A 24,711-nucleotide genomic window follows, 5' to 3' on the forward strand; every position below is an offset into this window, starting at 1 on the left:
GTTTCTATTCTATCCACCTCCTGTGGTCTTAACATTACTCCCTTCAAATTGTTAATCATCACAATTTCTTCCCTCTGTCCTATAGTAATTGATATTAATGACCATTTCCTGTCCAATCTCCCATGTTCTGGTGAGAATAAACCCAGCCTATCCAATGTCTCTTTGTAACTACAGCCCTTCCACCCCAGGCTACATCCTGTCGAATCTCTCCTGCACCTTTTCAATTGCTGCCACATCCTTCCTGTGGTGTGGCAACCAGAACTATACGTAGGGTTGCCAACTGTCCCGTATTAGCCGGGACAGCCCATATATTGGGCTAAATTGGTTTGTCCCATACGGGACCGCCCTTGTCCCGTATTTGACTGCTACTATTCGGGTCGAGGGGACTGTCAGGTCAGAGCACTGTGTCCGGCCCCGCCTCACCCATCCGGATGTAGTGCAGCCCATGGAGTGCAGCAGCACCTCGCCCGTGGTCCCGTCGGTTGGCAGCCCGGTCAGCTGCCCGACCTTTGGACATTCGCTTACCACCGACACCACCACCCCTCCTTCTCATGGCCGATCATTGGTTCATGAGTTGGATGGGGTGCTGAACCAAAACTCCTCCGCTGGCCTGCCGGTTGGGCTTTGTGTGCAGTCCAGCATGCGGGCCAACTCATCATTCACCCAGCCACGGCCGAGTCGGTCAATCAATTGCCGTCGGAAAATTGTCCCTTATTTTGACTTTCTGTCCCTTATTTGGGAGTGAGAAAGTTGGCAACCCTAACTATACATAATGTATAGTTGAAGAATAATCAAACCAATATTTTGCATAATTACAACACAGATAGCACCAGAGATCACAAAAGCATGACAATGGGAGCAGGAGTTCACCACCTGGCCCCTCAAGCCTGTCCCAGCATTCAATATGATTATGGCTGATCGGGCCTCAACTCTTCCACTGTGACAAATCCATGTAACCCTCAAAACTCACATCTTTCAAAAAATTATCTTTGGATCCAAGATGGCGCCAAACCCAGGCGACTCTTTGTGTGTTAGTCACAGAAGTGGATCTGCAATCACACATTACAATCGCTCCACACTTTCAAATCTCTACTCCTACAGCAATATTTCTTCCTTTAACAATGATCTTCTTCACTAAACTTTATTCCCTTATCATGTATCTGTACAGTGTGAATGACTCGATGGTAATCATGTATTGTCTTTCCGCTGACTGGTTAGCATGCAACAACTGTACCTCGGTACACGTGACAATAAACCAAACTAAACTTAAGGACTTTTAATTAGTTAACTTACGTAACGTTCTGAGGTAGAAAATTCTAGAGATTCATTACTACCGTCTCAATGAAAAATAATTTGACATACCTTGATTTTATATACCTGGAAGCTTATCTTGTATTTATATCCCTTTGTCTGAAACCCTTTCACTCATGAAAATATCTCCACATCTACTCTGTAACGTCCACTTCAGAGCTTTAATAAGATCACATCTCACTCTAAAAAGAATACAATTGCCACCCGTCTATTGATAGGAAAATCTTCTCATTCTAGGAATTCACATCCTTTGGGCTCCTCCAATGCTATAACATCCTTTCTTTGGTACTGCCATATTCCAGGCATGGCTTCCCCAACACCGTGTACCATTGTAACAAAACATCCCTACTTCTAAACTCCCAGCCCCTTTGATATAAAGGCCAACGTGCCAATCGGCTTCTTAACTACCTGCTGCACCTTGCCTGCTAACTTTTCACGATTCATGCATAAATACAGTTAGAACCCTCTGCACTCTTTTACAATCTCAGAATAATAATTTGCCTTTTGATTCTTCCCATCAAACTCACACTTTCATGAACTCTCATCTTCCCATGCTGAACTCTGTTTGCCACGTTTACACGTACTCATTCACTCACTCACTGTATTGAACCCTGGTCACTAGAGTAGTGAAGTAACAGCACAACTAGCTGTGCCTCTGCTCTGCCCTTTTCCCACTATTACTAGTTCACATTCACCCATGTCATGGAAAACTAATGGGCCTGTCCCACTTAGGCGAGTTTTTAGGCGACTGCAGGAGAATATGCAGTCGCCACATGGTCGCCACATGGTCGCCACACGTTTGCGGGCGGTTGCCGGGGATTCACCTTCATGGTCGTGAGGAGTTCCCGCATTCTGGGAACTAGTCGTGGCCTCATTATGGTCGCTGCGAATATTTCAACATGTTGAAAAATTAGCAGCGACCAGAATGAAGCCGCCATGGAGAGTAGCGAGAATTCTCATGCCGTAGGTGGGTCGTCAGGAGGTCATAGTGGGTTGCCAGGAGGTCAAAGGTTCTCGTAGGTTGTAGCCGGTGCTGACCAGTGGATTTCATTGGCTCATTGGGGAAAAAAAACGTCAACAGTAGTTTACAGAACCAAGGATAACCGACTGGTAATGTTAAATGTCCGCCGAGCTTCACAGCCGTGTATCTCTGGCTTCTTAAAAGTTGTTTCCACTCCTTCTCCCTCCTTCTCCCCCCTTTCTACCCCCTCTTTTAAAGGGCTTACCATACACTGTGCTTTAGCCATCTTAACTACAGCGCCAACCTTCCTGTTCATCGTGGTGTGTGTCTGTATCACATTGGTTTTGCACCGTGTGAATTTCACTCAGACAGCGCTCCCCCCGCTTGCCCTGTTCCCCACCTGCATAATGGGCTGGTGATGGAAGCGGTGTGTGTGTGTGTGTGTGTGTGTGTGTGTGTGTGTGTGTGTGTGTGAGTGTGTGTGTGTGTGTGTGTGTGTGTGTGTGTGTGTGTGTGTGTGTGTGTGTGTGTGTGTGTGTGTGTGCGTGCGCGCGCACGCGCGCGCTCTACTCTGACAGTCGCCGTTCCAGTTGGCGGTTTTTCAGGCGACTGCCGGCAACCTGACAGCCGCCGGCAATCGCCTGAAAAATCGCCTGTGGGACAGGCCCATTTACTGTTCAAAGTGGTTAACATTCCTCATCTGCATGATAGTACATTTGTGGAGTAAATTGCTGTCATTTATAGCACACCCCACAACCTTCTTTCCACTGATTGGAGTTTACTGTAGATTTACCGCACTGATCGCGACACTCAAACTAACATGCTTGTAATGGTTTGTCAGACCTGGGAAATCTGTGGCCCCCTTCAATTCTCTTGCCTGGAGCAGGTGGATCACTGAGCCAAACTAAATGCTGTTCATCGGTTCACCAGAGATTCATTGGACCAGAACATCATATTGCGGTGGCAAAATACATGCGTTTTTGTGAAACCTGAAAACAAGAACAATGACATGGCGCCATCTGTTTGATCTAAATGTAGATTAGCAAAGGGGAACCATTTAAATCTTTTTCAGAAAAGATCACCAGAAGCCTGCTCTCCTTCCTGCTTCTGTTGCTGGTAGCAGTGCCTATTATGAGGTTAATCTGACAAAGTAGTCAGAAGCGTCATTTTGCTTTGAAATCAACGCTTTGAGGGGGAATTGTTTCGCTTGACTCTGTTTCAGTTTTGTCATCAAGTATGGGAAACAAAACGTCACATCCTTGGGTTTTGGAAACCTGGAATGCTTTCTTCTTGAAATATTTTGATTGATTGAAAAAGTGCAACATGGAAACAAGCCCTTCGGCCCACTGAGCCCATGCAGATCATTGATCATCCGCTCACACTACTTCTATGTTATCCCACTACCTAGACACTCGGGGCAAGTAACCTATAAACCTGCACATCTTTGGGGTGTGGGAGGAGGCCCACATGGTCACTGGGTGAGTGTGTAAACTCTACAGACAGCACATGAGATCAGGATTGAATCTGGGTGCCTGGACAGCACCTGAGGTCAGGAGTGAATCCGGGTCTGGTGCTGAGAGGTGTTAGCTCTACCAGCTGTGCCACTGTTCTGCCCTATTTTGTGCCCAAATTTGAAAGTTTTGAAACAGGACTGATTGGTTAAACAAAAACAGAAAATGAGGGAAATATTAGGTCAAGCTGCATCTGTGGGAAGAGAAACAGTCAATGTTTCAGGTGAAAGACCCTTTGTCAGGTTAAGCAGCCATATCAAAAGTTACAAAACCAAAGTTGAAACAGATCAGTCACAGTCTAATTGGTACAGATACAAAGGGCTAAAATGCTTCCTCTTGTTCCAGTTTTTAGGCTAGGCAACTATGAGAACCAGAGTCAGTACCTTAACTCTCTGTCTCCCGTCAGCTGGAGGTTCAGTGTAAATGTTTAGTTTGGTTCTGGCTGTTGCCAAAGTTACTCTTAACTTTGGCTAATCCTAACTTCATGGATATGTGGGGAATGGAGAGATATGGGTCACTTGCAGACAGAGGATATTAGTTTAACTGGTCATTGTGTTCAGCATGGACAGTGTGGACCAAAGGGCCTATTCCTATACAGTACTGTTCTATGTTCTCAATTTATTTTTCCCAGACTACTACAATGTGACCTTTGACTCAGCTGTGATTCAGACAACATTTCTCACCTCACTCTGGTTGCCAGAGCTTCTGTCACTGGAGAACATTGCAGGTTCTTACTCTGATTATTGCTTGATCTCACAAAGATCTCTCAAAATGATTCAGGGGTCTGACATTTATTGGTAAATCTTTTGATGATTTGAAAGTTATAATGAAAAATACAACTTGGGCCTGGTTGTAACTGGTCTCTGCCCGCACCAGATCTTACTCTCAAATTTAGAAAATTAAATTTAAAGTTATACCTGATTTCAGCTAAGTAAGATCAGCATGCTTATGTGAAGCTTACCAAACCAGCACGGCAATAACACAGTCTCCAAATAACAATCTGCACCATTTTATTGAAAATTATTTTTTTAAATAGAGAACATCTTGGAACTTGATACAGAAGACTTTATAAATACAAGTAAAAACATAATGCTGGGAACATTTGAAGGTCAGGCAGCATCATTACTTACAATCACAAAACTGTCCTCTGTACAAATCATGGAGTGTGACCTTTAAATACACATAGAAGGACATTAAGCATAGTCACCCTTAACAAACAGCCCATGTTATGCAATAGATATATAAGTAATATAAAAGCCTCCTCTTGCTATTAACCCCCCCCCCCCCCCCACCACGTCCCCTGCCACCTAAACAAAGCAGCATTTGTATCCTGAGCAATAGCAGCCCCATGGCATGGATTGTAGTCTATAGCTTGGTAATCTTGGTGAACTGTTTACGTGCCTCCACACTCTGCTGTGTACATACAGCATCACTCACACAAAGATCAGCCTGTAGTGAAGTGCTAGCTCTTCCGTGATATATCTCATAGTCCCCCAGTCAATCCCTGAAGGCACCAAATCATGGGAAGGATTTATAGATAAATTCAGAGTGGGAATTAGGTTGGGCAAATTCCAGATTGGTCAAGGGTGGTAATTTCTGAACTGCAAGTTGTACTGAAATGGCAGGGAATGTATAGCGTTATACTGCTTCTTCATTAGCTTTCATCATCATTTTGTCGGTGTCATCCTATTTTCTGAATTCTGAACTAAAATAATATAGTTGAAAATTATTTACATCTTATTTCATTTCTTGCTTGATTCTGTTTAAACTATGATGGGTAGACTGCAGCCCATATCTTAACATATCAAAGCTTCATCTTGGTGAAATGTAACAGCACGCACATATTTCTCCTATTCATCGCTATTGCTTTATTCAGTAGCTGCACAAAAGATTCTTGGTTGTTCTGATATCCACTCTGTGCTGCCTACCTCCCTCTGGTGGGCGCCATATGCTCATACACAGGATTCACATTGGCAGTCTTCATTTTGCTCTGCAAAATAGAGACATTTACAAAATTATTATTAAAATACATCCAGTATGTAGTTCAAGAAAAACATTAATCTTTGTTATTGCATCGTCTTCAGATGAGGGGGACAATCTCATCGGGGTAGGGGGCAAAGTAAATAGGGGGTGTATGTAGGAACATAATTAAAGATCTTGTTGCAGAGAACCCTACAAGTGGTGGAGAAAAGTGATTCATCAAAATGAATCCTAAATCAAGATATTATTTGACTAGGAGCCAGAAATCAGAGAAACACTTGGTGAATGGGTCTTGATTCAAGCAGCAGTAATTTGGATAAATTCAAGATGTAAAGGCAGATGGAAAACACTGCAATAGTTGCGTCTGGTGGTAATGGAAAATGGAAGTTGTTTCCTGAGGATTGGGGCAATTGTTATGTTGGGCAGTTTAACGGAGGCAGAAACAAGAGTTGAGATAACATGGTTGATTAGATTCCTGAGTCCAGGCAACCAGACATGCAGGGCAAGGGAAGGAATCAGAATGAGAAAACTGTTGCTGATCAGGGGTGAAGACAATGGGTTTGTGTTGCCAAATGTTAACTGGTGTAGAGGGTTTACATCAGGCATGGTGAGTGAAACAAATCCACAATTATGTTAATCTTTGTAAAATGGCACCTTCACCAATAAGGCAGATGTTTCCAGTAAGGACTTGGGAAAAGGGGAGAGAAATCTCTCTCCTCAGTGCATTACCCTTTCACCCCATTTCTTTCCTCTTACCACTGACTATCAACTTTGTTGCCATCTCTATGGGTGGGTGGGGTTGAGCACCGTGGGAAAATCTGGGAAATGGTCTGTAAGTGGCATTACTGATCTTCGTCTGTGAAGGGGCAAGGGGTTGATGGAGGAGTAGCTTGGCCAATGATAACCTCAATCTTTGGCCTCCACCCTTCAGAGGATGGAGAAATAATTACACAGGAGATTGGTTCCTAACCAAAGCATCACCGGGATAAAAAACGCAGGGAAGTGGGGAATAACAGCTGTAGGTAATTACAGGCAAAAGACTTTAAAATTTCCTGCGTGTACACATTTGGCATGTGCCGGTCTAAATTGATGGCAGTGTCCAATATCTGTCAAATGGGGATGGATAAGGTTGGCATAGGAATTCTAATGGGAAGGATGCAATTGTAGAATCTCATAGGACTGGAAACAGGCCAACTCCAGACTACTATTTTCACAAATAATTAAACCCCCTGCTAACAATAATCAAACCTTCTGACACTGTTAACGTAGAAAGTCATGTTTTAACCAAATAAAAAGAATCCAGGAACGGTTAGAAACATAGAAACATGTTCATAGAAACAAGGTCATTTGGCCCTTCGAGCCAGCACTGCCATTCAATATGATCATGGCTAATCATCTAAAATCAGTTCCCTGTTGCTTCTTTTTCCCCATATCCCTTGATTCCTTTAGCCCTTAGCCCTAAGAGCTAAATCTAACTCTCTCTTGAAACCTTAAGAGCTAAATCTCTCTCTTGAAATCATGTTGATTGTGGGTTCACAAATCCATCCCAGGAAAGGAGGCCAGGGGTGTAGTGTTCAATACTGGGTGAGAACATGGTAAAGAGTTTCAGAGATTAATGCTGGAACAGCACACTGATGAAGAGTTCCAGAGGCTGACGCTGGGTATCCTCTACCACAGTTTATAGACAGCATGGAATTGAAGCAACGTACAATTTGCTCCACTGAGAATCCGACAATACTTAGCATTGATATTCTGTTTCTCTATTTGCAGTTGCTGCTTGAACTGATAAGTATCTCGTGATTTTCTGTTCTCACGTTTGAAGCTGTAGGGTGTCGATTCCTGGTAAAAGTCCTGTCTCAGTTCATCTCTGCTTATGCCAGTGATCACAGTAAAGTTTGCTTTGTTACTTACTTTAGTGGTCAGAAAGATTATGTTGATCATGCACAATATAAGCACTGGGGTTAAAATTCCCATGATCAGTAAGAATGAAAACCGAGAACCTGAAACACAAGAAAAATTCATGGATTATAAAACATGATGATAGTTTATCATCCCAGCAGTTTGAAGGCAAGGCGACTGGTCCTTGCTTCAGCATTCCCTCTTAAGGCCAAGTGCCTGACAAATAACCATATAACCATATAACCATATAACAATTACAGCACGGAAACAGGCCATCTCGACCCTTCTAGTCCGTGCCGAACACATAATCTCCCCTAGTCCCATATACCTGCGCTCAGACCATAACCCTCCATTCCTTTCCCATCCATATAACTATCCAATTTATTTTTAAATGATAAAAACGAACCTGCCTCCACCACCTTCACTGGAAGCTCATTCCACACAGCTACCACTCTCTGAGTAAAGAAGTTCCCCCTCATGTTACCCCTAAACTTCAGTCCCTTAATTCTCAAGTCATGTCCCCTTGTTTGAATCTTCCCTACTCTCAGTGGGAAAAGCTTTTCCACGTCAACTCTGTCTATCCCTCTCATCATTTTAAAAACCTCTATCAAGTCCCCCCTTAACCTTCTGCGCTCCAAAGAATAAAGCCCTAACTTGTTCAACCTTTCTCTGTAACTTAGTTGCTGAAACCCAGGCAACATTCTAGTAAATCTCCTCTGTACTCTCTCTATTTTGTTGACATCCTTCCTATAATTAGGCGACCAAAATTGTACACCATACTCCAGAATTGGCCTCACCAATGCCTTGTACAATTTTAACATTACATCCCAACTTCTATACTCAATGCTCTGATTTATAAAGGCCAGCACACCAAAAGCTTTCTTTACCACCCTATCTACATGAGAAATGCCAGAGTTGTCCTCAAAGTGTGCAGTATTCCTACTGAATTAACAAAGACAATCAGGGAATTCATTTAGCAGAGAGAGGTAAATCGCTACCTTCAGGAATAAAATTCCCCAGAGCAAAAAGAAACAACTTTACTATTGGAACTAAGCAGTTCAGAAATAGGATTGGGAAACACCATTCTCAGATGATAGTTAGAGTAAATAGGGAACTTGTTTATAACTGACTATGGATACTGGGACAAATATATTTTACAGACTGAGATTTGTGGACATTGGAGTGTTTTGGGATAAAAATGTTAAATGGAATTGTGATGCAGAAGGAGCATTACTTCATTGAGAGGCAAGTTAGAGTCCCATCTGAAAAATGGTCCCAACCCGAAAAGTAGCCTTCCATTCCTTCTACAGGTGCAGCCTGATCCCTTGAGTTTCTCCAGCATTTTGTCTATGTACAATATTGCAGCATCTGCAGTTTCTTGTCTGTCTGTCTGTCGTCTGTCTGTCTGTCTGTCTGTCTGTCTGTCTGTCTGTCTGTCTGTCTGTCTGTCTGTCTGTCTGTCTGTCTGTCTGTCTGTCTGTGTCTCTCTCTCTCTCTCTCTCTCTCTCTCTCTCTCTCTCTCTCTCTCTCTCTCTCTCTCTCTCTCTCTCTCTCGCTCTCTCTCTCTCTCTCTCTCTCTCTCTCTCGCTCTCTCTCTCTCTCTCTCTCTGTCATATTGATTTTATCTCGCTTCCTTTATTTCCTCCTATGTGAAGTGGTTTGAATTAAGTTCACTTGTGTAGGAAACAATTTGTACAGATCAAATTCCCATAAAAAGCAACTTGATTAACTCTCACAAATAATTTGCTTTGTGATATTGTAGCAATGTTACAAAATTTTGAGATTTTAAAAATCAAGTCTGCAATTTATCCCATCAGATAAAGCATAAAAAGAAGTTTAATTTGACACCTAATTCACTTTCATATCTCAAGTATTTAAAAAGTTATGGCCATTTCCATACTGGGAAATTAGCATCTTGTTCCCTATTGATTTTCTATGGACATAACAAAAAAGCTGTGATCGTGGACAGTCAAAAGCCCATAACCTTCTTAAAAATTAAGAGAACTGAATGAATTTTTCAGTTATCATACATTGAACCATTCTGAAACAAATATAAAATAATCTTACTTGGATGACCTGAAATTAAAGCATATAATTAGTTAGTTATCCAATTGTAGCTAATTTCAAACTTCAATTACTAGATCTAAACATCTATCCATTTCTTAATAAATGATTAACATTTTTAAATAGCCTAAGTGTCCAAATAATATTCACAAATAATTCACAATAAAACATGATTTTTAAATCTCATTTACATTAATTTATAGGCCAAATGGAAGGAATTTAGTGTTCAATTGCAGTAAATTAAAGTCCATTTAAATCAGCTTTCTAGGGGGATCCTGTGAACGCGCTGGTTTAGAACGATCACATTGCGGTAGATTTGTGCCCTCAAATGCCCAGAAAAATACTGCGGGATATAATGGGCCTAAAATTAGCTACTCGCAACATTAAACTTTGTATAAAGGGATCTTAAGAAGCCCTTTTTAATATAAAAATAAACAGCCTACCTTCTGTTGTCCCCTGTATGAGATCTGGCCGTTTGCCGGCCGTCGGGGGTTTAGAGGTTAATTTTTAAACTGCTATAACAATTTGATAAAGCCCTTAAAACTAATAATAGCTCAAGCGACGGAATCTGCCAGCGAATTTTCGTTAATAATTAACTAGGCTGAACATCCTCAATTTGAACAGCCTAGAGAAAATCGCGTTTTAAACCCGCCCCCCTCTAAACGGCGCCAAAATCGCGCACACGGGCTGGGACAGAATTTCAGCGACGCTTCAGGTACGCTTTGCAACATACCTAGATATTGTGTGTGGAATAAATGTACCTTGTGGCCAGTACCCACAAGGAACTGCAGACGCTGGTTTACAAAAAAACCCACAAAGTGCTGGAGTAACTTAGCGGCTCGGGCAGCATGTCTGAAGGACATGGATAGGTGATGTATAGGTTCAGAACTTTTCTTTTCCTTGGTCACTGTTGACCTAAAGGATCTTATCACCTTCAAGGAAGGACTGGGGCCTCTAATGACTCATCCAAAAGGACGTCTAATTGAGTGTAATTATTACACATGAGAGCCAGCCGAAAATATAAGAGTTCAAGCCTTTGGAATTGGATATCTGATCACAACCTGTAACCAATTGATCCACATTTGGCAGACTATCACAAGAGTTAACCGCTGATCTCTAAAACATTGTAGTCGCAATTTAGTTCAAAGATCGCTGGGCTTTTTAAGGTGGCCAATGCTCCCAAAATATTTTATTTAGAATTAAGAATAAAAATACTCAGGATAATCAAGCATGAATGGATTGTGTCTGATCATCTCAAGAGGGAGCATCCAAGCAATGGCCATCCATTCAATCGTGTGCCTCTGTTGCTCTTGCAAACTTCCTATAATGAGAACTGATTAAGCAAGACAAGATTAGAATGATTCTAAAAGTCATTCTTAGAAGGGAACCTAAAATGAAGGTTTATACATTCATTTGGTTCTATTGAATTAATATTTTGCAGCAATTTAATTTTTAAGCTTGCCACCAGCATTCTCGGTGGAAAGACCACGAGACAACAGATTGGGGAAGGGATAAATATACCTATGCAATAAAGGGGGTCATTTTCCTCAAATTATGGCTAGGGACATTGCCTGAACCGAGGAGGACATCTATCTCCCTAATTCTGCTGCACTTTCCCTTTGATAATTATGCCCATTGCGTTAAATTGAAAGTGTTCCATTGCTCAGTAGGTTTGCCTCATGTTGCCAACCACACAGATTAGCCCGGAAGCCAAAAAACAATGGCCAGTTTCATTTGTCCGTTACTTTTTTGCATATCTTTGATTCATTGTTCTTTATCTCAACATCATTGTCTATATCTCTCATTTCCCTTATCCCTAACCAGTCTGAAGAAGGGTCTCGACCCGAAAAGTCAGCCATTCCTTCTCTACAGAGATGTTGCCTGTCCCGCTGAGTTACTCCAGCTTTTTGTGTCTATCTTAACCGAAAAACAATATTAATTAGAAAATGTCCTCACATTTCATGTCCTTTGAACTCGGATAGATGATGGTCCCACTTCCCTCACTGGATTCAAGAGGTGGCGGGTATAACAACTCAATCTTGCAGAAATAAATATCAATCATCGAAGAGTGCAGTCCAGATATGATGACGGAGATTTTATTTGGTATTTGTTGAAACTGACAATTAAGTTGCCCATAGGAGGTTATATATAGTTCGGTTGAAGATATTACACCACGGCAAACTTCAGATTTGTTCAAGCCTTTAAGAATTGTTAACGCCAGTTCAGCAACATCGTCGGAGCTCACATTCGTGGAATGCTCACATTCCAGAGCAAATTCGTTCATGTTTGAAACTCCCAGACATCTAGGCTGAGAGACATTTAGTCCCACTGTAAGGAAAGAAATAAAGGATAAGCAATCACTATATGAATTTGTTATGCTCAGTACAAGCTGGTGGTGTCATGGGTCGTGCTGCTGCCTCACAGCCAGTGACCTGGGTTTGATCCTGCCTTTTGGTGGAGTTTGCACATTTTCCAAGTGCTCTGGTTTCCTTCTACATCCCGAAAATATACTGGTTGATTAATTGTCCACTATAAATGACCTCTTAGTGTATGTAAGCGACCAAAGAAATCAAAAGGAAAGTCAATTGGCATGTGAGAGAGTAAGATACAGGCAAGATAAAGTTAGGGGAGGAACAGACTGATATGTAGGAAGCTGGCATGGACTTGATGGGCTGGATGGCCTCCTGACATGCCATGGCAAGTAACTAACACATCACTTGTTTATAACTGTTCAGACCATGATTTTACACGCACATTACAAGCTGAGAGTTATACACCTCACCTGATTTTTCTCTTAACATTAATAAACACCACCTGGGCAAGGAATAAAGTTTGAGGCTGAACTGAACCTGTTGGGCCGTTTAAATAAATCTGGTCAATCCGTCAGCTTTAAAAAGTTCAGTGTGTGGAGTGAGGGAGTGAGAGGTACTAAAAGGGAACCTGCTAATGCTCTGGTGCAAAACCAGCGTTACAGGATGCCCACAGCTGGGGTGGTGCATTGTGCACTGACCACAACCTGAGAGCAGTCCTGCACTACAATCTACCGCATTGATGACTGTCGGACTATCTTTGATTGGACTTTACTGGTTTTATCTTGCACTAAACGTTATTCACATTATTCCCTTTATCATGTATCTGTACACTGTGGATGGCCCAATTGTTACAATGACTTTCCACTGACTGGTTAGCACGCAACAAAAGTTTTCACCGTACCTCAGTACACGTGACAATAAACTAAACTCAAACTCATGAGTGAACAACAAAGTTTCATATGTCGGTACTGGGTCTTCTTTCATGAAAATACTGAGAGAAGCAGAGGCGAGAATGAAGATATCGCCTGGACTGGGGATCTTGGTGACTAGGAGAGACTGTAGGTTTTTGGAACGGAGGAGGCTGAAGTGAGATGTACAGAATAATGAGAAGTGCGGATGGGGACTTCTTGGCCACATTATTTTCCCTATCTGACAGATCAATAATTGCGCTGGGGTGTCGGGGCAGGGGTGGGGCAAAGATAGAAACATTTTGAGAGGAGTTAAAGAAGCGTTATGTCAGCTAAAGAACGGTTGGGGTCTGGTGTGGTCTAAGTGTGGTCTCCATGCTACTTGACTTCCATGCTATGACTTAATGACTCTCTAGAGTATATTTTCGAGCTCTTGAAGTCAAAGTCAAAAGCAGTTGTAATAAACTGTTGAGACCCAGAGACCCCTTTGCGGCATTTTCCTTCAGTGTAGTGATGCTTTGCAAGCACCTGTAGCAAAGCCCTGCAGACTCTCCAGGCAGGCCGCAACAATCAAACCGCCCAAACATTAACAATCCTATTCTCTAGACTTGTGATAGCATGAGTTACTGATGTCCCAGCAGTGAAGCTATAACCTGGCATTCAAATTTCCCATGTCAAAAGACATTTGGACAAGTATATGGATAGCAAGGGTTAAGAGAGTTAGGGGCCAAATGCAGACAAAGGGGACGAGCCCTGAATGCCAACTTGGTCAGCATGGACAAGTTGGGCCGAAAGGCCTGCTTCCATGCCGCACAGCTCTATGACAATGAGTCTCTGAGTCAAGTGAGACCAGGTCAGCAGGGGACATGTTCACACTACCATCAGAATGGGTGGGTCTGGGGAGAAGCTGCAAGCAGCAATGTCAGGTGCAAGACCTGGCCAAAGAAGAGTTTGTGCACTTCAGAACTATCCAGAGCTCGCTAAACATCAGATAACAATCAGATTTGAATCTTAACCACAGTTTTTATAAGTACATTTTTGTCAGCGCCCACAATTACTCCCACCATTAATGAAAATATCTTAAAACCTGGAGTTGTGGGAAACCTGAAACAAGGACACAAAATGGAAACGCTCAGTCAGGCAGCATCATTGGGAAGAGACGTTTTTGATCACAAACGTTAACTGTTTCTCCTTCCATACAGTAGATGCTACACTGTGAAAGTGTGGCATTGAGCAAAAGCAGATAGTTTCACTCAGAATTGAACCAAGAAGAGAAAACATAGGCCACAAACAACACCTGGTAGAAAGACGCAGAGAGAACAAGGGGGAGGATGCAGAGGCGCATTTCATCTGTTATCACTGCATTAGCTTTGGAAAATGCAACAGGCTCTTTGTCTCTGTGGTGGAAGTGTGATAAGAACAAAGAATCTGTTTTTTGCTTATGTGAGAAAAATTGAGGAGAAATCCCCTGCTTTCAGTAAATGAAATTGAGGAAAAATCCCCTGCTTTCATGAAATCCTTCACACCTCAAGAGAAATAGAACATGGGCTGAGTATAACCATGTGTTAGAAAAAAAGCACCATTAACAGGGCAGCGCAGAACCAGTTTTATGTACCCACCTGGCGTTGGTGTGCCAGTCTTTTTATAAATTTGTCCTGGAACCTGCATCAGGAGCAGGATTGCCACCCACGGAAACAAGTTTGACACCCGTTCACTGCCCCCTGACCTTGGGTGGGAGCCGAGTATGCACATACTGAATGCCTGGTGATAGCAGGTCAGCTTTCACGAGCTTATCACATTTCTACCACTGAGTCAAAGACAATAGACAATAGGTGCAGGAGTAGGCCATTCGGCCCTTCGAGCCAGCACTGCCATTCAATATGATCATGGCTGATCATCCACAATCAGTACCCTGTTCCAGCCTTCTCCCCATATCCCCTGACTCCGCTATCTTTAAGAGCCCTATCTAGCTCAAGAGTCTGTTTAGTTTCCCACCTTTACCCGTCAGCAGCCGCTCAACACTCTGACAGGAGGGAAGATAGCAGTGGGCTGTTGGCTTCTTGTAAACTCACTGAGCTCACCCACAGACTATCAGCCACAGATAAAAACAACACCTGCCAGTCAGCAACACTGAAAATATGAGTGGCAGGTTTCGGTAGCAGACATTGAATGAAAGTCTGCAAAGCAAATACAGTAGATAATGGAATCTGAAATAAAACAGAACATTCTGGGGACATCAGCAGGTCAGACAGCATCTGTCGAAAGAGAAAAATAAGTAAATTTTCAAGTCTAATGATAGCCCACTGTATATCCAAATGTTCCATCAGTTACATTGTGCTGACTGCCCACAACTGGTTTCTTGAGCTGAGAGGCAATGACATTTTCTGATTGTGCACATCCATTGACTAATTCAGCAAATAAAGTTGTATTATCATCTCAGAGCATTTTATTTACTTCAGAAACAACACAGCAACAATTTTACAGATCGTTAGAAATGTTTCTTTCTTGCATGAATTGGAGGTCGGGGTGGAGATGGGCACTGTTGCATACAACTAATTCACTGATTTCTCTGTGTATAGCTGCCTATTCCACAGTCCCTCTCATTGACTCCGAGTGTAGTGTTTTCCTTGTTACAATAATGTCTAGACTTCATTTTCATCCCAGTGCCGAAATGTTTAATTTTTTTTCTTGAGACTCTGATCCCAGTCTGGCCAATTTGAAATATATGTTGGATTTTTTTCTTTTGTTGATATATTTGACCTTAAAACAATATTCATTACAGTGCACAATATAATTTGTCAGCCAAAGATTGATTAGGGTGGTTGACAATAAGAGGAAAGCGTTCAACTTCAGGAGCATAGGCATGGTTTGGAAAATAGGAAAGAAAGAAGGCAAATGGAATGTAATCCAGACAGGTGAGAGCTACACTTATATAATCCAGACCGATGTGAGCTAATGCTTTTGATCCAAAGAAGTGTGAGCTCGTATTTTTGTAGTGGTGTAACAAGACAAGTAGTGAACAATAAATGGGAAACTGAGAAGAATGGAAGAATAGTTGGATTTTATACATAACTACATGGAAGGTGGGTATTCAGCCCATCGAGTTCAATCCAGTGCCCAGGCAAGCAATTCCATTGATCCCACAACCCTACTTCTATTTCCCTGTAACTCCACAACCCCACCAACTTTCCTTTCATTCTTTATGCAATTACAGTCGTAATTATGCAATTCCAATAGCTAACTTACAGTGGATAATTAAGAACACACAATAAAGCTTTTCACTGTACATCGGTACGTGACAATAAATAAACTAAACTAAAACTTGTTACTAACCAAGATATCACTGTGATGTGGGAGGAAACCAGAGCACCCTAAGGAAGCACACAGGTTTACAGGAAAAATGTGCAAATTGCACAGAGCACTGGATGTCAGTAGCAGCACAACCCATGACGTCAGTGTCCCAACCTTGGAAATTATGTACAAAGAACTTTAAAAATAACAGATCAATAACGTGGTTAAAATGACATACAGGAGACTTTCCATTAGTGCCCGGGAATAGTATCTGAGAGATAGCTTTATACAAAATGATTGTCAGGGCACAGTTTAAATATTCCATTCACCACACTACAGAAAAATTGTGAGTACACAGAAGAGATTTATAAGGACACTTCCAGAACTGTAATATTTAGCTATGAGGAAATGGCAGCAAGAACAAATGAGGCTGAGGAATGATTAAATTGAGGTGTATAAAATGTGACAATACAAAGAGCAAGAACTTCTTTCCTCTTAGCAGAGGGAAATCCCTATTCAGCCGGAGGGTCTTCGGATCCAGAAACCACCACCTGTAAGATGGTAGAGCAGAACCCCGTTTAGACTGCCCTGTCATTCTCTTGGTTTATAACTTTTCTTTGATTCCAAACATTTCACCACTATTTGACTGAATTACACCACATGCTAGTGAAGTTCATTCACATAAAGAAATGTAGCGCTTCCTCATATTTATGATCTACTGTTCTGTATTCTCTCGCAACTGGGGACTATTTCCCCACATCCATCCTGCGGTCTATAGTTTTGGGTGATATATTTCTGGATGAGACCAAAGAGTTTGTTCACCCAAGTGTAAGAACTCCTGGAACCAACCAACATTCATCCCACAAACAACAAAAAAGATTGTGTAAGAAGGAAGGGCAGATGCTGATTTAAGCTGAAGATGGACACAAAAAGCAGGAGTAACTCAGTGGGACAGGCGGCATCTCTGGAGAGAAGGAATGGGTGAAGTTTCGGGTTGAGACCTTTTTTTTCTGGTCTCAACCCGAAACGTCAGCCATTCCTTCTCTCCAGAGACGCTGCCTGTCCCGTTGAGTTACTCCTGTTTTTTGTGTCTATCTTCAACATAAAAGGATTATCAGGTCAATCCTGGAGTTCGTGGCATTCTTAGAAAACTGTTGAATCCACTGGAATGTGGACATTGCTTTCAATGCTGGCATTTATTGTTCATCCCTACTTACCCCTGAAGGGCAGAGGCAGAATAGGAATGACCACATTGGTAGGTCTGGATTCACACGTGGACCAGACCGACAAGGGGTTATGAATTTCCTTTGCTGAAGGGCAGATGTGAAGTTGATGGATTTTTCTGACTAGTTTTGGGGTCCATAGCCATACGTGCCTTGGTAATTTAATACTTTACTTGGAATTTCTTAAATTCTGTGAGAGTATCTGCCCGCACCACCACTCAGTAAGCGTATTCTGTGCTCCAGCCACCTTCTGTGTGGAAAAATTCCTCCTTGGATCCCATTAAACCTCCAAGCTCTCGTCTCTTGTCTCAGGCAACCTAGCCATTGGGAAGAGTTTTACTATCTACCCAATACCCCTCATAATTTCATATACTTCTATTATCCCCCCCCCCCCCCCCCCCCCTCCCAGCGGGAGAATAAACAAACTATATCCAATCACTCATAATCGCAATGCACCATTTGGGACATTAATTGCTTGAATTTAAATTCCCTAGTGCTATGGCTGAATTTAAACTTGCATCACAAAGTCAATGGTCCAGACACCGCTTGACTCTGCACCTTCTAGATCTTGCTGTGCACCGTGTAATTGTTAGGGAACTCCTTTATCAGTCACTGCACCACTTAAATAAATCCAAGGCTATTTGGTTTTAATTGCACCAGGCTTCTAGTCTTCTGGAAGACAGACCCATTGCGTGGAAATCCAAAACAAAACTGCAGACGTTGAAAATGCTGGAAACACTCGGCAGGTCAGTCCGCATCTGTAGAGTGAAATAGAGTCAATGTTTAAGGTGAAAGCTCCGTTTCTCTTTCCACGTATACTGCCGGATCTGCCAAGTGTGTCCAGCATTTTCTCATTTTAATGCTAAGTCTGCGTACCTGTGCTGTCAGGGAGAAATCAGAGGGGATGGGGCAGAGCGGGAGAATTGGTTATTCACACTCCATAACCCCGAGGTTTTCCTACCCCGCTCTATCACACCGCCCGCTCCCCAGTCTAGACTTGGGAGCGCAGGTACTTTCGACATTAGATATACCTATGTTGGTATGCTAACGAAGTGTCCAGGAGAAGGCAATTCTTACCACTCGGCCTCCCGGTCATGCACATCCAAAGGAAAGCCAGGAGTAGGCAGCGGAGCAGCGCCATCAGTCTGGAGATCAGGGTCCCAGGCGCTGTCTGCTTCAAATGGCAGTGGATACAGCTGAGTCTATGGTTTAATAAGGTGATGCGCAGAAAGGAAATAGCTTCGCGCAAGTTACGGAAATTACAGCCTGCAAAGGAAGTATTGATGCTGAGGCTTACAATTCTGTTTGTAACTTACACACCCCTTCACTCACATGCTGCGGTACGTCGAGAGGTTGGACTGAGCTCTCCTCTGTTGAACTGGACCAAATCTATATGAGATGCCCAACGCTCCTCCACTCGCAGCCGGAGCCATGCAAACAAGCAGTTCTGAAGAAGAGGATGTCATGGTTCGAAGTCAAAGGGGTATAATATGAAATGCCACGCAAAAAGACAGTATGATAGGCGATAGGAACAAAATAATTATAGATAATGACGGAGATAAATATCTGGTAAATAGCTGAAGTTGATAGCAAAACAAGAGGAACTAACAGGAAACAGAAGAAAGAAAATGTTTTATAATACTTGATAGATAATTGGAGGGGGGGGGGGGGGTAGAGAATGGAAGAAGGTATGTGACAAACACTTGAAGATGGAAAGAACCAATGTGTAAAACAAGAGTGAAAGAAAGATCTTGACAGAGAGCATGAATATGATAGTCGTTGGCTGCAGAGCGAAAATAAAAATTCACGGAAAGAGAATGTGGTAAAATATATCACAGGAGAGAAAAATAGGCAGTAGCGGTAATAGAATGTGGGAGTATCCAAAGGAGCAGAGTAGAGAAAGAGGAACACAAAGGAGACTAGATTAGTTTATGTCATTTACACGATGGTGCATTGAAATTCCGTGTTCCCATAAAGCTCACAGGGTAAACAATACACATGACAAATACTGTGATTATTACAATGTCAAAGCAGAAGATCTATTCAAAAACTGCAATACAATCTAACTTAGTGCAAAAAAAACCCTACTGCAATGACGGTGAAACTGATTGAGGTAGAATGAAGAGTAGGAGCATGTGACAGCACTTCTGGGAATGGGTGTGAACGGAATGATACATTGCAGCGGGAAATAACCTGTTCTTAGACTCAAAGACATACAGCGTGGAAACAGGTCCTTCGGCCCAACTTGCCCATGCCGACCAACATCCCCCATCTAAACTAGTCCCACCTGCCTACATTTGGCCCATATCCCTCTAAACCTACCTTTTCCTTGTGCCTGTATAAACTTTTCTTAAATTTTGCGATGGTACCTGTCTCAACTCCCTCCTCCAGCAGCTTATTCCACACACCCATTGTCTAAAAAAGCTACCCCTCAGGTTCCCATTAAATAATTCCCCCCTCACCTTAAACATATGTCCTCTGGTTCTCGATTCCGCTACTCTGGGCAAAAGACTGAGCATTTACCCAATCTATTCCTCTCATGATTTTGTACAGCTCTATAAGATCACCCCTCATCCTCCTGTGCTCCAAGGAATAAAGCTCTAGCCTGCTCAACCTCACCTTATAGCTCAGACCTTCGAGTCCTGGCAACATCCTGGTAAATCTTCTCTGAACCCTTTCAAGCTTGGTGACGAAAACTGAACACAATACTCTAAATGTGGCCCCACCTGTTAGATGACCTCCCAACTTTTATACTCACGACTGACAGATGGAGGCTAATGTGCCAAAAGCCTTCTTGACTACCCTATCTGCTTGTGACACCACTTTCAAGGAAGTATGCACATGCACTCCTAGATCCCTCTGCTCCACAACCCTCCCCACAGCCCTACCATTCACCGTGCAGGTCCTGCTCATGTTAGATTTCCCAAAATGTTAGACTACCTCACATTCTCTATTAAATTTCAGCAACCATTCCTCCGCCCACCTGCCCAACTGATCAAGATCCTGCTGTAATCATTGAAATCATCTTCACTATCAACAAAACCACTAGTTTTTAGTTTTTAGTGTCATCTGCAAACTTGCTAATCGTGTCATGTATGTTCTCATCCAAATCATTGATATATATGACAACCAATGGCCCCAGCACCAAACCCTGAGGCACACAAATAGTCAGACTTCCAGTCCATAAATACACCCTTCCACCATCACCCTCTGCTTATGTCATAAGGAATAGGAGTAGAATTAGGCCATTCGGCCCATCAAGTCTACTCTGCCATTCAATCAAGGCTGATCTATCTCGTTCTCCTAATCCCATTCTCCTGCCTTCTCCCCATAACCTCTGTCACCTGTAATAATCAAGAATCTATCTATCTCTGCCGTAAAAATATCCACTGACTTGAATTCAATGTCGCAGAATGCTGTAGAGGCCAATGGATATTTTAATGTATATTTAAGTATATTTGATTAGTACGGGTGTCAGGGGTTATGAGAGAATGCAGGAGAATGGAGTTATGAGGGGAAGATAGATCAGCCATGATTGAATGGCGGAGTAGACCTGATGGGCCGAATGACCTAATTTTTCTCCTATCACATATGAACTAAAAAGCACTCAACCATTCCTTCCCCTCATTCTCACTAGTACGCCTATTTGCTCCCACCCACATTGTTCCACTTGAAATAATTCAACTTGCTATTTCACAGCTTTTATGAACCATTGTTTATTCTCCATCTCTAACTTCCTGCAATAATCTATCAACAAGATATCTTCAACAGCAGCTCATCAATGCAGCAACACTCACATCATCTTATCAGATACATTTCCCTTATCTTATCCATTGTCGCCATCTTCTACAAGTTAAAATTAACTTTTCTCTCTTTCCGTGGGTCAATTGAAACATTAATTCAGCTTTCTCTCACCGCAGATGCTGCCTAACCTGCTGAGTGTTTCCAGCATTGTCTGTTTTGTTTCAGGTTTCCTACACCTGCATTGCTATTAGCTTTCTGGTATAATGCACATCTTTGCTTCCTAATCTTCAAGTGATGTTGACTTGCATGCAATTTGTAGGAGTGGTTTAACACTTGTTTGTTCGCATAACTCCCTCAAATTCGCTTATCTATCAGGATTGCTAAAGAGTATAATTTTTTCACAAAACAGTTTGCTTAAACATCTCCCCATATCTCAGAATCGCAGAATGGTTACAACACTTGAGGCCAAAATCCTGATTAACCAACCCAGCGAGTTTCTTTTCCTTCCCTCTCATCATAGCCCTGCATTTTCTTCTCTTTGGAACACTTAGCATTTCCCTTTTTACCACTTTAGCAATGTAGTCCAGATCATAAGCACTTATCACTTCCCTTTGTCTCTTCCAGCTTTCTTTCCCTCCACCATCACAATCAATATAAAGTCTCCAGTTATGAAACATCACCCATCCATGTTGTCTGGAGATGTTACCTGACCCATTGAGTAACTCCAGCACTTTATGCCATTTTTTCAGATTTTTGGTTTTTAATAGCTCCTCAGCACTTAATTAATACTCACCAAAAGTGGCCCCCCTGATAGGACGCCTTTAAACTAAACCTAAGCTTTGATTTTTGTGCCTTCTTAGTTATTATCTCCACCCATAATCAAAAACTCCCCTCACCTGTTTCCACCTATCACCTGTCAGGCTTTGTCCGGCCCCCATCTTTTTTCCAGCTTTCACTCCCCCCCCCCCCCCTTTTTCTGATCTTTTTCTGCTAAGACAAGTCTCATATTTTCAAGATGTATCATCTCAGACATGTTTGTAATCCAGTTTGAGAGTAGGGGCAGATGTATGTTTCCAAAATTTGAGTATTAGCTTTTTCGCCATTATCAGACCATAATTGAGGAAACATATTGATAGCTCAGAGCAGACTTCTGACGTTCTTAGAATAATCAGTTCCATGTCGGGGTCGTTTTGTTTTTAATGTTTTTGAGAAATTTCAAAAATTCCTCTCCAAAAGTTATGTAATTTTATGCAAGAGGCGAAGGAATGTGTTATAGTTGCTTCTTGAAGGAGACATTTGTCACAAATAGGAGATACATTTGGAAAGATCTTATTCAATTTAGTATTTGAATAGTAGAGTCTGTGCAGTATTTTATATTGAATTAAAGTATGTCTAACGTTAATCGAACAATTGTGTATATATAAAAGGTTTTCTTCCCATCTATCTTTTGGAATTTTTAGGCCTAGTTTCTCTTCCCAGTCCCTTCTAATTGCTTCTGATGATGGGATTTCTATATTTAGAAGGGTGTTATACAAATATGATGCTAAGTTGTTTGACTCTGAATTTCTATTCATACATTCGTATAGTATATCTGGCAGCAGAGTTTGGTAGTCATGGGTATGTGTTTTCAGATAGTCTCGATTTTGAAGATATCTGAAATATTGATTACCTTTCAGGTGGTATTTTGACTGTAATTCTTGAAATGAGAGAAGAGTTCCCATCTCGTAGAGATCTCCAAGTTTTTTTGATTCCTAGTCTTTCCCAATAAGTAAATGTTTTATCTATGATAGATGGCTTGAACAAAGGGTTATTGGCTATTGGTGAGAGAAGAGGTAAATTTCTTAGTTTAAAAGTTGATTTTACTTGTCTCCAGATTCGTAGAGTGCTGTGAATAATCGGATTTTTATCATATAGTGTGTTCTTCAAATTTGTTGGGAGAAGAATCGTGCCTATATTAAAAGGTGAGCAATCCTCTCTCTCCATTGTTAACCAGTCTACCTGTTGGCATGAGTTATCCAGTCAGTAAATTACATTTTTAATATTTGTTGCCCTATAATAATAGCATAAGAAGATGGGGAGAGCCAATCTGCCCGTTTCTTTGGGTTTACATAGATGTCGTTTATGAATTCTATGTGTTTTATAATCCCAGATAAAGTTTGTAATCAGAGAATGAAGATTTTTGAAAAAATTCTTAGGAAGGTATATCGGTATTGATTGAAATAAATACAATTTGTGGGAGGAAGATCATCTTTATAGCATTTATTCTGCCTATTAGAGACAACGGGAGTGTTTTCCAAAATTGAATAAGAGCGTTTAATTTAGTAACTAAAGGCAGGAAGTTTGCATTGAATAGAGAGGTATATTTTATGGTTACCTGAACACGCAGGTATTTGAATTTTTCCATAGCAATTCTGAAAGGGAATTTTAGAAGGTGTGTCGACTCTTCAGGTTTTATTGCCATAATTTCACTTTTGTTCCAGTTTATTCTATATCCTGAAAAGGAACTGAATTCCTCTATAAGATTTAATATATTTGGAATACTAACTTGAGGGTTGGTGATATATAATAATACATCATCTGCATATAATTATATTTTATTATTGGAGTATTTAGAATTATAGCCGTGAATGTTCGGATGTACTCTTATACTTTCCGCTAAGGGTTCAATCGCAAGGGCAAATAACAGGGGTGATAATGCACATCCCTGTCTATTGCCCCATGGATAACTGGAATTTAGGAGAGAGTATATGGTTATTCAGTATTCTGGCAGTCGGCTTATCATATAAGAGTTTTATCCATGCAATAAAATTTTCTCCCATCTGAAATTTTTGCAGTACTGTGAAAAGATATTTCCATTCTACTTGGTCAAATGCTTTTTCTGCATCTAATGAGATAATTGATAAGTCTTCTTCTTTAGTTCTGTGTGAGTACATTATGTTAAAAAGGCATCTCAAATTATTAAACAAATGTCTCTTGGGTATAAACCCCGTTTGATCCGAGTGTATTAATTTATTAATGTATTGACTTAATCTTCTTGCCAAAGTTTTTGCATATATTTGCTGATCTGTATTTAACAGGGCGATTGCTCTGTATGATCCCGGGTCTTCTAGATCTTTATCTTTTTTGGGTATAAGTGTGATAGTTGATTCAGCTAGTGTTTGTGGTAATGTCTGTTCTTGAAATGCATATGTATAAAGGTTGTATAAACGCGGAGAAATTACCTCGTAAAATCTTTTATAAAATTCGTTACTAAACCCGTCTGGTCCTGGTGTTTTACCATTCTTCAGTGAATTGATTGTCTCTTCTATTTCTCTAATTGAAATCTGTGCTCCTAATTCATAGAAACATAGAAACATAGAAATTAGGTGCAGGAGTAGGCCATTCGGCCAGGAGGAGGAGGAGCCATCTTGGTGAACGGCTGCTAGCAGCAGCCGTCCGTCTTAAATTCGTTTTTTTTTTAGTTTTTAGTGAGTCCTGTTTTTTTTGTTTGTAGGGGATATGGTCTTT

General features: G+C 41.5%; 1 protein-coding gene across 1 annotated transcript; it reads right to left on the bottom strand.

Annotated features, from left to right (window-relative positions):
- Positions 1–4,840: 4,840 nt before the first annotated feature.
- LOC116974840 (cytotoxic T-lymphocyte protein 4-like) lies at positions 4,841–18,628 on the bottom strand. Its single transcript, XM_033023476.1, has 4 exons — positions 18,538–18,628; positions 11,683–12,054; positions 7,675–7,763; positions 4,841–5,773 (listed from the first exon to the last, which is right to left on the bottom strand). Exons 1-4 carry the CDS (start codon positions 18,599–18,601, stop codon positions 5,708–5,710), a joined length of 591 nt encoding a protein of 196 aa, XP_032879367.1. The 5' UTR covers positions 18,602–18,628; the 3' UTR covers positions 4,841–5,707.
- Between the last annotated feature and the right edge of the window lie 6,083 nt (positions 18,629–24,711).

The sequence above is a fragment of the Amblyraja radiata genome, chromosome 7, assembly GCF_010909765.2.
Source record: "Amblyraja radiata isolate CabotCenter1 chromosome 7, sAmbRad1.1.pri, whole genome shotgun sequence".
Classification (NCBI taxonomy): Eukaryota; Metazoa; Chordata; class Chondrichthyes; order Rajiformes; family Rajidae; genus Amblyraja; species Amblyraja radiata.